This window comes from Bos indicus x Bos taurus, chromosome 8 (genome assembly GCF_003369695.1).
Source record: "Bos indicus x Bos taurus breed Angus x Brahman F1 hybrid chromosome 8, Bos_hybrid_MaternalHap_v2.0, whole genome shotgun sequence".
In the NCBI taxonomy this organism is placed as follows: Eukaryota; Metazoa; Chordata; class Mammalia; order Artiodactyla; family Bovidae; genus Bos; species Bos indicus x Bos taurus.
The window spans coordinates 43,595,311-43,613,258 of NC_040083.1; the positions used below are offsets into that span (position 1 = coordinate 43,595,311).

At 44.7% G+C, this 17,948-nt stretch overlaps 1 protein-coding gene across 12 annotated transcripts in view; it reads right to left on the reverse strand.

The window, feature by feature from the left end:
- The window catches only part of KANK1 (KN motif and ankyrin repeat domains 1), a 218,070-nt gene that overhangs the window by 27,495 nt on the left and 172,627 nt on the right, over window positions 1–17,948 (reverse strand). For 7 of the 12 annotated variants that reach the window (XM_027549397.1, XM_027549392.1, XM_027549393.1 and 4 more), the window contains one exon: window positions 1,061–3,733. In XM_027549397.1, the coding sequence (XP_027405198.1) occupies window positions 1,061–3,733 (2,673 nt within the window). Of the gene's footprint in view, window positions 1–1,060; window positions 3,734–5,734; window positions 5,838–17,766; window positions 17,849–17,948 lie in introns of those variants that run through there. The other 5 variants (XM_027549396.1, XM_027549390.1, XM_027549400.1 and 2 more) reach the window with 3 other exon arrangements.

The window sequence follows — 17,948 nt, forward strand, 5'->3', positions numbered from 1 at the left end:
AGTGATGAACACACTGACAATCTTATGGGATGGATGTCCTTTGAATGACCATTTCACAATGAAGTATAAAGAAGGATGACATTCCTTCCCTGAGTCACATTGGTTCACGAGAGGTGAAGAGCCAGGAATGGAACTCAGTGGTAGGATGATAATATGCACAATGAGAACCACATGCAACTGACAAGAGAGCTCATTTTAGTGCGGCTCACAGGGAAATAGCATGTGTCAATTTCTTCATTATAAACTTCAATTTAAAGAAAAGCAAGGGTGAACAGGAATCCCAATGAACAAGGGAAAATATGAGAAAGACAAAAAATGTAAGCCTCTAACAAAAGAAACAGTGTTGGAAAGGCCTCCCTTCTCTCAAGAGTTCTGGCTCCCTGTCAGAGGCCTTCCTGGACCATCCTGTCTCCAGCAGTCCCCACCTCTCCACCATCACTCACTGTTTCTCTAAGTGGAGTTCTTTTCTTCATAACATGTACCACTTCCCAACATATTTAAGTATATTTTTATTGCCTGTGCCCCAACTGGAATAATGTAAGCACTATGAGAACAGGACCCCATATCTATACTTAAAACAGAGCAGGAATTCAATCATTATTTGCTGAATTAATGAATTTGCATGAATTGACAGAGTCTCTCTCCCCTAAAAGTTTTAGTTAAAAACACTTCATACCGGTATTTTTTTTATTGATCATATACAGGTAATTGTGGTTGAAAACAGTGCAGGCTGCCCTGTGTAAAATCAGCAAGTAAATAACTAAAAGACAGCTATCAAACTAGCAGCCTCAGAAGACAGCCCCTAAGCCAGGCAACACAACTTGGCTTTTCTTCTTCTAGTCTTAGTCCTCAGCCGGGAAACAAAAACTACCAGAGAATGAGAATCAGCAGAGCTGTTTATGGGTTTAGATTCTTGGTTTTCGTTCTACCTATTACCATTCTAAAGTTTTCTCCATGGTTCAAAATATTGGCTCCAGCAGTTAAAAAAAAAAAAATCTCTCCTAGATTTCCACTGTCCCCACCTTCCCTCACTCCTAGGTCCTTCAGAAGTACCACCTACCTGTGACCTTACCCAAGCTGGTTTTCAGGAAGTCAGGGTGCCTGAGCTCTTCAAGGCTTGCAGACTTCATGACAGAGTTGATTGATGATAAGGTGCTGATGAGCTGGGAGTTGAGGGAGCCAATCTGTGACTGAGGTTCCCCAAAAGCTTCTGCCAGTTCACTGTAGTTCTCAGCCAGCAGCGCCTGCTGTTCCGCCAGCAGCTTCTGGACACGCTCGATGTAGTGATCCAAGCCTGTCTCCATCCCAGACGGTGCCTGGGGCTGGGGGCTCTCCACGAACTCTCCTACAGGCTCGTCCCCAACACCTACACTCCTCCGGCTGCCTGTCGGCCCCACAGTCAACTGGGGAGGACCACATGCTATGGTCCTCATTTTGAGGCCAACCAGATAGTTGTCGTTAATACTGATCTGCCCCACGCCTGACTCTTTGGTCTTCACAGCTGATGGCCTGTCAAACCCAGCGTTGCCAGAGAGCACCGTCCCCACTCCGATGGACCGCATCTTGGTGGAGCTGACGTCCTTGACCCGGCCTTCTCCCACAGCTACTGTCCGCATCTCCACAGTGTGGGTGCTGGTCTGCTTGTCCACAGTGCTAAGGGAAGTGTTGGTAAAGGATTCTGTGAGAGTGGCCACCTCAGTGTTGGTGAACTGGCTCACCTGTTCTACAACTGTGCTGGTGTGCTGGCTCACAGTTCGAGGCACTGCCATGACGGCAGCTTCCACCTGGCTGACAGCCTCTGTGTTCACGCTTCGAGAGGTGCACTCCTTTGGAGAACAGACGGTCACATCAACAGAGCAATCTCCACAGCCAATGGAGCGCACTTCTTTGAGATTCAGGTTGGTCCTGAGGAGTGCCAGGTCATTCACGGACTCCTCCGTGTTGCTGCCTGTTTCACAGACACTGATGTCCATACCTACGCTCTTGTCACACATTTCCACCGAACGCCCAATACATCTGTCATGCATTTCCACCCTTTCCTTAACAATCCACCAATTCATGGGCAGCTCAGGCCCCACCTCTTTATTCTCATGATCGGGCTGGCAGGAGATGCCTACACTACTTGTCTGCACGCATGTCCCCACACATGTGTCAACCACATCCACGTGACTGCCAGCCATTTGGTCTCTGGTGGGTACCACCGCCTCCACCATCTTGCTGAAAACAAGCGGCTGGGCCATCATGGCTTTATCAACTTTTTTCCTCGAGCCAGCAGCTTGCAGCTCTTGCTTGAGTTTAGTCATCTCCCGGTCATGGGTGGTTTCTTTAAGCTGGACTTCCAGGCGATAGATCTTATCCTTTAAGGCTTCTATGGTTTGCTGTTGCAGCTCAATTTCTTTGTCAGCTTCAGTAGTCACTCCAAGCATGGCTTCTGTCACACTGACCCCAGAATTCCTTGTCTCAGTGACCATGCCAACGGCGGCATCCTTACAGGACCTGGCACCCCTGCAGTACACAACAATGTCATTCATGTCCTCATCGGCGCCCACAGCCACAGACCGGAACTCTTGAGGCTGACACTCCCCATTCCCCCTGAGCTCTGAGGAGGCCTCATAGCTGCTGTCCTGGATCTTCTGCTCCAGGGCCTGCATGTCTGCTGTGAGCTGCCGGAATTCCTTTATCCTCTGGGTGCTCTGCTCCACGCTCTCCATTTCTTCCTCCTCATAGTCAATGTACAATTCCCCACCACTCCTCCGGGTCCTGGACAGCTGTTCCAGCTGGGATGCATTCCCAGCACTGTAAGACCGCTTTCTCACACCACAGACATCGTTCTGGGATGCCGCTCTTTGGTTTTTCAGCTGTGAAGCCAACTGTCTTTTCTCCTCTTGCAGGACAGAGATCTTCACCTGGAGCACAGGGATGGTTCGCACCTGCTCTTCTAGCTCCTTCAGGCGCTTCAAGGCAATGGCCATCTGCTCACGGATGTGTTGCAAGTGCATGGGGCTCACGTTGGTCACTGGTGTGGAGATCCCTGAGCTCAGGGGGCTGTGACGGATGGAGCTCCCCATGGAGGAGGTGGTGGCAGCAGCTGGGGCATAGCCACCATAATCCCCATTGCCTTGGTATCCATTCTGAAGCTGGGGCATGGTGGGATTGTGGTTTCCAGAACCCAGAAAGGAGGAAAGGGAGCTGGTGGAGCCCATGCCTCCAAAACTGGCCAGCCTGGGCCTTCGGAACTCACCAGGTGCCACCTGCATGGTGACTCTCTCCTGCTCAAGTCTTCTCCGGGTCTCCATCAGTGTCTTGGTGACATGAAGGTTGTGCTTTGGGAGTTGTGGTGATGGTGGTGGCAGCTGTCGGCTTTCTGGGATGGTAAGAAAAGTAGGAGAGGTCTCCAGAGGGGCAGGTGGCTTTGAGATTGGGGTTGATGTAACTTGGCTTCGGCCTAGGAGGAATCTGGGGCACTGCCTGTTGTCATCACTGTTGGAGGATGAGAGGGATTCAGTAGAAGTCCACACGCCGTGCTGGCCAGGTGCAGCCCTGGAGTCTGGGCATGGCCCAGATGGCTTCCGTCTCTTCTGGATGTTCACTTTCTTGATGGTGTTTCCTTTCTGTATGTCATCCACGTATTTGAGGAAATCTAAGTCTAGTTGGTAACCATAGGGGGTCTCCACAAAATAGGGATCTTTTTGTTCCCTGTCTTGTTCTCCATTCAGAATATCATTTGCTTTGCCTAAGAGAGAAAGAGGGGAGATTATTATAATGTCATTAACACATACAATGATAAAAACTAGTATTTGTGTATGTTGTAGCACGGTAAGCAAATATGATTTAAGAGCTGACAAATCTATGTTCTAATCCTGAATCTACAACAAATGGGTGTTAACAAACCTCTCAGAACTTCAGTTCACCTCTGAGTAAAAATGGAAATACAAGTATTTAAATCATAAGGCTGTTAAAAATGATTTTTAAGAGCCAGGCACATAGTAAGTTCTTACCAAGTACTTTGAGTTTTTTAAAGAATCATTGAAGACTTGAAAGCATTTTCAAGTAGATAATTTCATTTTCTGTCTACAGTCTTTTGAAGTATAGCAGTCACTAAGACGGCTATTTTATAAAGTGTACTCTGAGGCAGAGAAAGTGAGAAGTCTTAAAATAACGGAACAAGTCAGTGGAGAGCCAGGAAGCCTGGACATGAGTTTGCCCACCTACTGCTCTTTTGGAAACTACACAGTCTTTCTAAACCATGGCTGAGGTACTGCAGAGCCTGACCACCCCTACAAGATCATCATTTGCCTAGACACTTTCCTTGTAGAGAATGCTGGGGCACATGGGACAGTGAGTGACTAACTCCAGCAGCAAGGGGGCAAGAACAGTCTGTGGATAGACTTCAACTATATTCTGTGGCTTCCTATTTAAAAACAAAACAACCTCTATCCCAACAGAGGAGGAGAAGTTGTTTTTGTTTTTTTTCCCCCCTTTGACTTCTTCTGGACAAAACATCCACTATTTTAAGAATACCTTGTTTTGTATTTGTGATGGATCCAAATAGATGCAAAAGGAGAATGAAAATAAGGGCAAACTTATACTCCAAACACTGGATCATATGGCATTCGATAAACGCTACTTCTGGCTAAACCAAATGGTTAGAAAAGGAAACATGAAACATTCAAGGCATAGATCTTGCTGCTGACCTGAGCTATGCATTCCAAACTGAAAACCAAGGTTGTTTTTGTTTACATTGTAGGATTAAGCAATGAGTTTTCCTAGAGTCATGATAACAAGATCTGCATCTGAGTGTTACGGGAAGGATCCCAAAGTAGTGGCTTAAAATGCAAGCCATCAGTACCCCTACCTCTAGTGTTAGTTGCTCAGTGCTGTCCGACTGTTTGTGACCCCATGGACTGTAGCCCACCAAGCTCCTTTGTCCATGGAATTCTCCAGGCAAGAATACTGGAGTGGGTAGCCACTCCCTTCTCCAGGGGATCTTCCTGACCCAGGGATCCAAGCCTGATCCCCTGTATCACAGGCAGATTCTCTACCTTCTGAGCCAGGAGGGAAGCCCTATGGCTACTCCTATCCTGGGCATAAAAGCCCACCTGCCTGCTGTCAAGGCCCAGGTACTTGCAGCAATTTGGATTGCTGGTATGTGCTTCCCACACTCAACAGTGCCGAATGTGACACCCCACAGTGTTAATGCTCTGAACAAACCTTTTGCCTACATCTGCCCGCTTCCCTCTAAAATGCTGGAAAGAAAAGTACAAAAAACAAAACTGCCAGAGACAGGAATAAAAAGTACCCTTTGTATCGTCATTTAAAACGCCATTAAGTTGTTCTAGCTGTTAAAATTTGTGAATAAGATTTCAATTCTAAGGCACGTGGATAAAGAATTCTATTGGAAAGAGGTGCTCAGCAGAAAACATTTTCTGACCTAAGGCGCTGATGAGGAGCGCGGCGTCGGAAAACTTGTGCTCCAGCTAAGAGAACGTGTCTTCTTTCTTTCCTTTTTAACTCTACAAGGACAACATGCTCACTCAAAGTATGCAGCCAGACCTGTTTCCAGTGCTGTCTGAAACTCCATAAGCAAAGAAAAACTGCAGGCTCGGAACAGGTAGATTCTAAGCTGGGCTGGCCCAGACCCTTGAGGCCAGCGCTCCCTGCTGCCGGCCGCGGCCGGGGACTGGGCCCCGGGGGGAGCCCCTGCCCTCCCCCCGCCTGCTGGTCGCACACCTACCGGGCGCCCGCTGCGCTCTCGCCGGCTGGCCTGCCGCACTCCAGCTCGCGGGCCCAGGCTCTCCACCCTTCAGAGAAGGAGGGCGGACACCCGGAGACTCGGCGGCGGGCCGGGCGCACACGCCATAGGCCGGGGCCGCACCAATGAGCTCTCAGTGGCCCAGCGACCCCACCCCCGCACACTGAGCGGCTCTGTCCCGCGTTCGCACTGCAAGAAGGAAGCCCGGAGCTTTCGAGAGCGTGTGTTCCTCTTGCCAGTTCTGCCAAGAGTCAAAATAAAGCCGGCAGTTTAAACGTCTCCACAGAGAGACTCTGTCTCTGTCGCACCGGTCCCTTCCTCGTGAAAGAGTGTGTGTTCTGCTGTGGCAACTAGCGGCCTCGGCTCTGGGCCACCTGAACAAGTCGGGACACAAAGGGCCCCACTGTTCACGGCGGGGCCTCGGCACCGCCCCCCCGCGCGCACGGGTTCCCAGCGCCCGGCTCTGCACACCAGAGTTATCCTTGAACAGTGATCATCTCCACTGAGCCTAGGACTGAACGTTTCTTTAAAAAAAAAACTTTTTAAAAACCACCTTGCTTAAAAAAAAACAAAACACCTTGCTTAAAAAAACAAACTATGCTGTACACACATATATAAATACAGTACAGTAGTATAAAATTGTAAAGCAACAATATTTCAATTTTAAAAAGAACACGAAAAGGAATTTAAAAAAATATTATGCACAAACCATTTAAAGAAAAAGTCACTCATATCTCACCACCTAGTGGCAATTTTTAGTATTTTGGTATAGCTCTTGTTTTTCTGTGTATGTCTTAACAGCTAATTTTCCCACTTAAGCGTTTTCCTTAGGAAAGGTTAATTTTAGTTTATTACTCTTCAAAACTTTAAAAATGCATTAACGTCAAGGTTTAGAAAACAAAATGTCACACTTTCCAGAGAAATTCAACCGACTTATCTTTAGTTATTTCTGTAGTTCAGGCAAGGTACAGGTCATGCTGAATTATCCCCAGATGAACTTTGGACTTCTAAATCTGGGAACCAAGGGAGGTTAGAATTTAACTGTGTTGAGCTTGATTATTTCCTAATAGTGTTCGATTCAGATTCTCCCGAGGACTTGTAATCCAAATTTCACTCTCTAGCAACTAAAAAGGAAGATGTATTTCTCAAGGTGTCATTTTTCCAAACAATTCTTCACAGTACAAATTATTCTACTGTTAAGTAAAGATACCTAGTGTCATGATTATTTTATTTTCTGCTTTCCAATCTACCTTTACATACATTAACACAAACAGGGCACTTACAGTGCCCTGATTTCCCAACTTTTTCATGTGTTTGTCTTGTCTCTCTGTACTAGACTAAGAGCAACAAATTTAATTTTTAAAAGCTCCTTCCTTGCTCTCCCTTCCAACCACACACATGAATTAACAAGATGCTATGAATAAAGATGGTTTATAATGTTTACTGAAGTAATAACTGAATATACAGTATAACCAAGATCTCTGAAAAACATTTAAATACTCTGTAGTCTGAAGTTGCTTGTTCTATATTAGTGTTAAGGACATTTCTTATTATGATGCTGTTTTAGTATTTATCTTTAGGTTCTGGAATCATGGGTGATTTTAATGTTTTTTTACTGGTTTAAAAAATTTTTTTACAGCATATAGGTATTCATCTTTTAAAAATATGATTATAAGTCACTGTTCTGAATACTGAAATAATACACTGGAATGTACTGAAATAAACTCCAAGATAGCTCATATGGCAGAGGAATGTATGGGGCAGTCATAGCAAAGATAACCAAATGCTCCTCAGTATGTGCTACCTCACCCTTCCACATGAACTGGACTCCCTTTGTTTAACTGGGCAAATATAAACACAGTATTTCCCCAGCTTCTCTCGCTGTTAGTATGTCCATAAGCAGATTTGTCATGCAACAATCCCCAGACGCCTCCCTTACAAGACACGGGACTAGTTCTTGGACATCCTTTCTCTTTGTTTCTTCTTCTGTCCTGCTGTCTAGAATGCAGATATAATGACTGGAACAGTAGCTGCTACTTTGGACTTGAGATCACACTGAGGGATGGAGGAACAAGGTGCTTGAAGGAACCTGGGTCTATAAGAGCTTTGTGGATCAGAGCACTATACTACTCCTGGAAAACTTACCTCCCTTTACACATTTATGTGAATTTATATTTAATTTTGTTAGCTATTGTTTGCTTGGAGTTCCTGTTACTGAGAGCTAAGTTGAACTCTAATGGATACAGTACTCTTTAACCAGTGTTGTCTTCTCCCCCTCACAAAAAGAAAAAAAAAATAATAAGAAAGAAAATTAGGACCAGATCTTGAAAAGAAAAATGTTTAATAATAAACTGGGGAGATATCACATTAAAACTTTTTCATCACAAAAAAATTGATAAATTCAAGAATAATTAAGGAAGTGTAAAAACAAAGTGAAAAAAAGTCTCTAAATGGGTTATTAAGGAGACTGTTAATGCCTAAAAAAGCCCTTTTGGACTAACAGAGCTTATATGAAGCCAGAAACCACTGGCTGTTATCTGCAACTGGAATCCGGAAAGTAACAGCTTCCAGTTAAACAGTCTGGAATCAGAGGGGTGTCCCTGGTGTTTACAAGAATTTTCTGAATGTCTGGAAATCCAGAGGTAGAGACTGTTCCTGGCACCACCTCTACCTTCATTATATAGCATTTATTGAAAGCTTAATTGGGTGCAGAAAATGGTCCTATTCAGTGGAAAGAGTAGGAGGAAGGATTTATAAGAAATAAAAGGAGGTACAGTCTAGATGTGAGATAAATGCCAAACACCTGAAACATAACACTAAGTTAGGTCAGTTACAAAAGTATATTATCAACAAGAACAATCTGATGATATATGAAAAAATGATTAATACTGGAGTTAACCAGGAGATGAATTCTGAAGACAAGGTAAGTGATGACAGAGTAAAATGCAAAGAGGGGTTGATGAGCCAGGTAAGAGTCTAGTAGTGCAAGGAAAGAGGAGGCTAGAAGAGAGGGGGGTGACCTAGTACAGAAGGGGATACTGCACTGGGTCCTGGAGCAGGGGAATCTCATCACTGAGAGGTCGCACACCAGGCCATGTGCTAGGGACTGAAACAATCAACAAGGACTGTCTTCACAGCTGTGTGGATTAGACCAAGGTAGGGAAAGAGATTAAATTCCAGGGGACCAGTTAAAATGTTATAGTACCCAAATGTGATGTGAGGACCATATAAAAAAAATGACACATATATGTTTACCTTATATGTATAGTTAATACTGATTCTTGAAAGACAATTTTAGTAACACCTCTCTCTCCCCCTCCCCCTTTCCTGCCTTTTCCAGTTATTACTGTCTTCCAAGTACTGTTGTAGGAGCTGGGGGACACAGAGTAGACAAAGGAGACAAGGTCCCCCGTTCTCACAACGCTCAGTCCAGTGTGGGGGGCAGAGGGAGGGCGCTCAGGGGAGTGCATGGAAAAAGAAAGAAAAGGCAAGGCAGAAGCAGAGCGAAGAGGCAGAACCACCAATATTTATATTTGTGTGTCGGCCTAAGTGTATGGGCTTTAATAGTGCTCTACGTGGCTCTTCAGGGTTGACCTACTTCCTAGACACCAAAGTTCAGAGTCCCTCTTCCATCTTCTATCCCCTAACCCAGTTTGCACAGTTTGCAAACTGGGGAAACCAAACACCAAATGTGACAGCACCAACTGGAGACAGCTTCCTAAGTCCAGACCAGATCCCAAAGTATTCAGAGAAAAGCTGAAAACAACAAACTGATGGTAATTCTACTCTTTATTTATATACTCACCAGCTATAAAACTAGTGCTCTGTGACAGAGCTAGTGCACAGACTCAAGAACAATTCGAAATGTTCCTTGCAATTTTTCTGCATTAACAAAGTGAAATTGAGATTTGGCTGTTTCAAAAGTCATTTCGTTTAGATTCATGACATATTATATGGTTTCAACTTTTCAAAGAAGCTAAATTTAATGTCCAAATAATATTTGGTTTGGGAAGACATTAAAAAGTAATGTAGTGGCCAGGAGGTAGAAGATTAGAAGGTAAGAAACTAGTCTGGGAGTACTAACCTGCTAGTGGTGTTTCTTAACTGGGGGTGATTTTGCCCCCTGGGAGATATTTGGCAAACTCTAGAGACGCAATGGCACCCCACTCCAGTACTCTTGCCTGGAAAATCCCATGGACGGAGGAGCCTGGTAGGCTGCAGACCATTGGGTCGCGAAGAGTCGGACACGACTGAAGCGACTTTACTTTCACTTTCCCCTTTCATGCATTGGAGAAGGAAATGGCAACCCCCTCCAGTGTTCTTGCCTGGAGAATCACAGGGACAGGGGAGCCTGGTGGGCCACCGTCTATGGGGTCGCACAGAGTCGGACACGACTGAAGCGACTCAGCAGCAGCAGCAGCAGAGACAATTTTGCTTGTCACAACTAGAAGAAGGGGGTGCTCCTGGCTTCTAGTGGGTAGAGGCCAGGATGCTGCTAACAGCCTACAATGCTCAGGACAGTCCTACCTTCCTCTACAAAGAATTACCCGGTCCAAAAGGTCAGTACAGTCAGCCCTCTGAATTTGTGGATACGAAACCTATAGACAGAGACTGTCGACTGTGCCATGTCATTTTATACAAGGGACTGGAGCACCAGTGGTTCTGCTGTCCCTGAGGGTCTTAGAATCAATCTCCTGAGGATACTAAGGGCAGACTGTGCTGTTGAGGCTGAGAGTGCCTCTACTAAAGACGCTGAGCAGGAGCAAAACATTCATATAGCAACTGAAAATTTGACTATATAAGCTGTGTTCTTCAAGTCTTCCATTTTTCAGCAGGACCACAGCATCATGCTTAAGTGACAGGGTAATAAAAATGCCAATTTTGAGCCAGAAACCAGTAAATACTTTTCTATACACCCTACCACAGTGAGCCATTCTTTACTCTGAGTAAAAAGAACTGGAGGTTTACGAAATAATACGTCCTGGTGGACTTTTAAATGGGCAAAACTTTGATATTATTACTCTATCTATTAATTAGGATACAAAGACTTCTTTGTCCTGGTTTCACCACTGCATACTCTAGGCCCAATTACTGACTAGTGGTGCCATGAAAAATAATTGCACCCATGTGCCAACACTCTTTTATGTTTTTCTTCAGCAGATATTCTACCTGACTATTGAAACTGAAGAACTCTGCTAATTCCTATTACTGTATTGTCCCCTCTCACATGAAGCATGAAGATTTTTGCTTAAAGAGCTGAGTCAGTCCCCAAGAAGCACATAATTAAACACAGATTCCCATACTTAAAAGCAGCAGAGTGCAAGCATCCTGCTGTTTAAAGCAGTCAAAAAGACTCAACATCAGCTGAGGCTGAGAGGCAGGGAAGAAAAGCAGTAGGATCAACTCTGAGATGAACTTGATGAGAGAGAAGTTCTCATGGAGTTAATTACTCAGACTATGAAAGTAATTGAGTTAGCAAATCAACTCTCCCTGGCATGGAGCAGGGGACGGAGAAGACAATGATGTGGAACAGCTCCTTCTAGACAGGTTTAACAGGAAAAGTTCTGATGACACTGTTCAAATTAAGACTGAGATCCAAGGAGCTTCTCATACCAAAATCTACGGGAAACCCTATTTGTTAGAGAATACACAATGAAAAGCATAACAATGTAAGCGTTCCTTCTGTTTTTTTCCAAGAGTGTATGGCCAATGAGATTTTTCTCTTGCTCTTCCAATTACCAAAGAATTGTTTTTCTGTCTGCATTTTTCCCTTATCCATCCAATCATTCATTCAAATGATAAGCACCTATTAGAAGTCAGGGCTGGTTCTATAAAGCCTGAATTCCTGTTCTGTGAAGTTTATATTACCTACTTGATTTCACCTAGACTTCTCTTCGGGTTGTAGCTGCTTTAAACGGCTACTCAAATATGCTTTCTTCAAATAAAATGACAACATGAAGGAAAGCAAAAGTGGCTGCCAGAAGTTCATGGGAAATACCAGCTCAACATAACTCAGTTTTACAGGCTTGGTTTGTTTATATGACTAAGTTATAATGTGCTGTTGTTTCTTATATCTGGAACTCTTCATTACTGCTTCTGGCTTCTTCCCCTACATCTTCAGATCTCCTCACAGCTGTTCTTATCTCTGCGTTTGTAACTTGTCCCCACACACATTCCGCTGTCTCCCATCACTGCTCCTTTTCATCCTGGTCCCACATTCCAGGTCTACCTGTCCCCACACCCCAGAGACGGAATGTTGACCTAGGGAAGCTGCAATTGTCAGGCTGAAAGATGGGTTTATTCTTTCATTCAGTAGGTATTTATTAAGAACCTACCATGCAGCAAACACTGCTAGGAGTAAATCAAAAGGGACAGAGAGCCTACCTGGATAGAACTTGTGAACTCTAGGAAACAAAGGATGCATAAAAAACTAACAACTATGATAAGTGCTGTGAGACTAAAGTCCAGGAGGTATGTGAGGACAGAGCAGGAACCCCCACCTGGGCTGGGCATAGAGAGTGTTCTGCCAGGGTGCTGTATTTGAGGGGTCCACTGGGCTAAGTGTGTGCGTGTTTGTGGGGGTTGAGGGATATTTGCCAGGGAGACCAAGATGGGAGAAATTCTAGGTGGAGAAAACAGCGTATGTGAAACCTGCCACTTTTAGGAACTGAGAAGAGCTTTGCATGATAAGGAGAACACGAAGTGAGGCAGAGAGGGGACCAAGCCCCCGTCACAGAGGTCCCTGCGCGTCAGGTTTGTAGTTCTCAAGTGCGTCAGGGAGCTACTGAACACAGGAGTAAAACGGTGAGACTTGTATCTTAGCAAGACTGCTCTGGCTAGATGCTGGAGTATGTATTAAAATTCTCTTCAGCAATCTCCATTCAGTTTCCACAGACTGTTCAAGTCCCTATGAATTTTTCTTGTGGTATTGCAAATTCCTTTGCATTGCGTGAGTTTTAATTACTGAACTAGGTAATAAGTGTTAGACTTAGTGTTAAAACAAGGAGAACTTAAAAGCCTGCCTGTGTTTGCGGGCAGTCTGTGGCCCACGTCTCCCCCCTAAGCTGTTCAGCAGGAAACGGAGAAGGCCTGACGTATCTCAACTCCTCTGGGCAGAGCTGCAGACAGGGATTGGGTTTTTGTATTCATCCTCTGGGGCTCTATCCTTGACCTCATTCTGCTAATAAGAAAGAAAATATTTTCTTTAAACCAATGGATGACTCACTGTAGAGAAAAATGATGGGATTTCCTTTTCAGAAGGTGATTTAAGTACAATAAATCTAATCTGGGAGGGACAGATGGGTGGCATGAGTGAGGGCAGGAAGAAAGAAGAGAGGACATTTTAGGGAATGCAGGCCCTGATTGAGCTTGTTGAGATGCAGAGCACAAACTTGCTCCATATTTGAAACTAAAATGGGCACAGCAGGGGCCAAAGATGTCTGTGAAGCAAAGCTGGCTGACCCTGGCAGCCAGCAAGCGTCCTGGGTCCGCAAGTGTCCAAGCGGAGGAGAGAGGGACAGATGGGCGGCATGCTAGTGCAGACCTGCAGTGCTCCCAGCTTCAGCCCCTGATTCTCTGCCCACGCTGATCAGGGGCTGAGTTACCCAAGGGAAGGCTAAAGATAGAGAATACGGTCTGGGAGAATGTAAGCAATACATCCTGAAAATTCAAGACTTCTACCCACCACGAGGTCTCTGACAAGCTGAATTAATTTCAGATCAGCTGGCCTCTAACCACCTGAGTGCTCTCTCTGCCTGCCTGACAAGGATCTTGCTGCAGGGGACCCCTATTGTTTGAACTCAGACAGCAGGTTCTACCTACTCCTTATTTATCTCAGTTGTCAGCACACATCAGAGTAGCTATTTAAAGAGTGTCAGGGGTCTAGTTAGCTCCCAAACTCACTTTTGGGTTCTACTGTCCAAACCTGGGATAATTTGGGCATCAAAATAATAGGATTAATGATAGTAGCAGATGACAGTCCACTGAATAAATCAGGTATCTATGAGTCCATAATGCCATAAGAAATATATAACAGAGTTCCAACTTACAGTTCAATAAATAAAGAGTTATGAAAACAGTAAAACACCATTTAACAACCATTGTAACAGTACGCGACTCAAGCAGGAATCAACGGATGCTGAATCTAGTGTGTACAGACTTCCTACTGAAGAACAGGAATTTTGGCCTCAGGATGCCTCACACAAAACAGCTTTCGATCACTAAGGAGAAAATGGTGATACTGTGGAGCAGAAAGCTGATCAAGAACCATGTGGACTAGGTGATAAAGGCTACAATCACAAGTCCCTGAGGCCCTGCTCTGAGAAAGCACAGGATCAGTCCTTCTGGGTTTCTGCTTGGAAGGTATGGCCTAAATCTGGACATGTCAACAGATTTACCTGAAAGACATCGCACAAAAAGGACAGGTCCCTATCTTTCTTTGGGCCATGCCACACAGCTTGCAGGATCTTAGTTCCCCAACTGGGGACTGAAATCAGGACTCTGGTAGTGGAAGCATGTAGTCCTAACCACTGAACTGCCAGGGAATCCCCAGGTCTCTCCTTTTAAAACTGTCAAGGTCATCAAAGAAAGGCTAAGAGCTATTTCAGATTGAAGGAGATTAAAGAGAGATGACAAAAGCATGTCTTTATATATATACCCACACATACAAGTACATGTATACATACAGAAAGAGACGAAGCAAATATGGCAAAATATTAACCACTTGAGAATCTGAAGGTAGGTGAAGGAGGCAAGAGAGTTCTTTCATGAATTTTCTCTAAGTTGAAATTATTTCAAAATATATTACATAAATGTAGATGATGATAACCTTCCTCTACTTGTGCCTCCAGTGTCTCTGGGGTACGTGAGAGCAGTCAGCCAGTCACCGGGGAGCACAGCCAATCTGCTGCTGCTCATATGCAAACAGAGCAATCTGTTTTTTATCAAGACTAATGTCTCCATGCTCCTATATTACATATTCTTTGAGGAATTTTACATTTGTTTGAGGTATCCCTGGAAACTTGCAGAGACTTCTCAAATATTAATCTTGCAGATTGGTTGCCAAGAGCCCCATTACAGAAAATAAAGTTCCAAAGTTCATTTCTGTCGCATTAAAAGTCTTCAATAATTTGGCCCAATCCAGCACTTCCCAGTCCCCAACCCCCCTTCCTCCCAGAACCTCAACATACCAAGGCACTTTCAAGCCTCTCTGCCTTCGTTCACTCTGTTCCCTCTTCTGAGCATGCCCTTCCCCAGCCTCTTCCACTGATCACAACTGGGGCCCAACCCAAAATTTCCCATCATTTGTAGAGTCTTCTCTTATTCCTAATTGCTCTGTCCTGGGAAGAAATGGTCACCTTCTCCCCTCCATCCTCCTGGAACACTTTGTTAACATACTGACCTGTGCTATGAGTACCAGGCACATGACTGTCTTACCCCACCAGACTGCAGGTGTGCTGGGGGACAGAAACCAATTAATACTTATTTTTCTATCCCTCAAGGCCTAGCACAGTGCTTGGCACATAGCATGCTCAGTATTTGCTGAAATGAAAAGCCTCATGCCTAGGCATGTACCATTTAGTTAAGTCTGGGAGGAAGAGCTGTAGTGATTAAAATCAGATACTCTGGGACCAGAGCGCCTGGGTTTGAAACCTGGCGCTGCCACTTTCTGTTGGCAAGTTAGATTCTACTCCAACTATATAACTGGGAAAATAATAGACCTGCTTCACAGTGTTATTGTGGAGCACTCAGAGCTAGGTCTGTGGTCTATTATTATTTACTATTATTGGATCACCCTCCAGTGTTTGGTGAAGCATACACTCCTGGCATACTAGTCCAGAACTCCTCTCTTCCACCCTGCTTTTTTCCTCCCTGCCCATGGAGCTAGGGTTTGAGGTGTCTGTGATATTTTTCAAAATCAAATAAATGAGTCTGCTAAAATCTTGAGGTCTACCTGGTTTCTTCTGGCTGAAGGAGATGCTGGCTGGGCCCTGCAGTGGAGGTGCATGTGTCTGTGTGTGCACACCAGGGCTCAGGGTGAGTGGAGTGTGGATGCTGGTGAGGTACAGAGAGAGCCCTACTCCAGTATCAATTATACATAGGGAGGAGGTAATATAAAACAAAAGCAAAAGCAGACAGACTTCTCCAACCTTTAAAAATATATTATAACCAAGAGGAAATATTTTCTTCTTACAATATCAAACCAGTTAACCCTAAAGAAAATCAACCCTGAATATTCATTGGAAGGACTGATGCTGAAGCTGATCTCTAATACTTTGGGTACCTGATGAGAAGAGCCTACTCACTGAAAAAGACCCTGATGCTGGGAAAGAATGAGGGCAGGAGAAGCAGGGGACAACAGAGGACAAGATGGTTGGATGGCATGACTGACTCAATGAACATGAGTTGGAGCAAACTCAGGGAGACGGTGAAGGACAGGGAAGCCTGGCATGCTGCAGTCCATGGGGTGGCAAAGAGTTGGACACAACTGAACAACAACAACAACACAATAAGAGGACAAAGGTAAGCACTGATCTTTATGAACTATCCTAATCTCTCTCTAGTTAGGTCATAAGAGCAGAACATTTTTTAACATACTATGCACAGATGTGCATTGTAGAACCACTGAATGCACTTCCATGCAGTTGTCCAGATTGGGGAGATGGTATGATTTTTTCATAAAACAAGTACAGGAGCTATAAATACTTCTGAGTTCACAGACCAGCAATGGGCAGCAAGGGTCTGGAATCACACTTGCAGCAACAAGGTCTGTATGTATAAAATGAGAATGTTGGTGTAACTCAATGATTTCCAAAGGTTGCGTCCAGACCACGACCCTCTCACTATACTTCACACAAAGTTCCATAACATCACCTGCTAAGTGATCAAGTGAAGAAAGGAATTAACTGAAGCAGCTGTCAGGCCAGATGAACTCAGGCAGATGGAGCCAGGGGCCTTGCTCTCTAGAGCCCCCTCCATTTGCAGCACTTTCCAGCTTCAAGGTAACAGCTAACACAACCTAACAATCCCCAAAGGCAGCTTCCTTTTGCTGTATCATCAGTCCCACCCTGGGTAGGTCTTAGGAGTTTCGAAGCCAGGCTGCAGGTGAGCAGTGAGAGGAAAGAAAATGGAAAGGGTCACAGTTCCTGAAAATGGAGGACACATTGCAGCAAGGAGGCGTGTGACATTACAGAGGCCATGAGGGTCACACAATGGCCCTCTTCTCCAGTGCTCAGTGCCAAATGGAAGATGCAGCAGCTCTACCCAGAATCTGTCTCCTAATAGTTGAGATGCCTGGGCTCTTTACGGCTTGTTCTCACAGCCTCAGCAGTGCTGTCTTCTCAAGTCCACCATCTGGTTTGAAGACTGAACTGCTGAACTAGAGCCTAAATTTATCACGCATGCACAGAAGGGAACTAGCTTGGGGACTAAATGCTGTTTTCCAAACTTTCTTCAAAAATAACACACTGCTCTAAGCGTACATAGGAAATGTGCCAGTTCAGAGGATAATTCTGTGAAAAGCAGAGAAGCAGCACTAGGTTCCCAAAGCTAGGGAACTTTGGGACAGAAAGGCTTTTCTAACAAAACATTATGCCTTTTGGCGAGGTGGGAGAGGCTAGCCCTTATTTTGTTTTACCATGTTTACATAAGAAAAAGAAACCAACTTCAAGGCACACTGAGCAGCTCATTAGAAAAACAGCTGAAAACAAATGACCAAAAATGGAGTTACCAACAAGAAAGGAAACTCTGGGAGTTAAGCAAGCCAAGAACTCAAACCTTAGCATATATATACATGCAACCTCTCATTCCCATGACAATGACATCTTTATGTTAGAGCCATGGCTAAAGCTGAAACTGTCACTGAACCAAAAATCCAGGACTGAGTTATTCTTTCCAGTCTGTAAGAAAAGCAAATATTTTTCATAACATACAGAGCTTGAGTTTATATTTCACCAACCCCCACCCACACGTCACACTCTCCTCTGTTTTTATTTTTTGGGGATTTTCTTACTTACCCACCCAGAAACAAAATAACTGATTTTCAGCCAGCAGGAAGCCAAGTCTTGGGCCCACTTCCCTCAGCGTTATAGGGCCTGCACACGTTAGCAGGCAAAGAGCCCAGGAGCTGCCGCAGAGCATTTATTTATACCCATTTGGAATTTCCTGACTAACAGCCTGCTGGCCATGGGGTTTAATT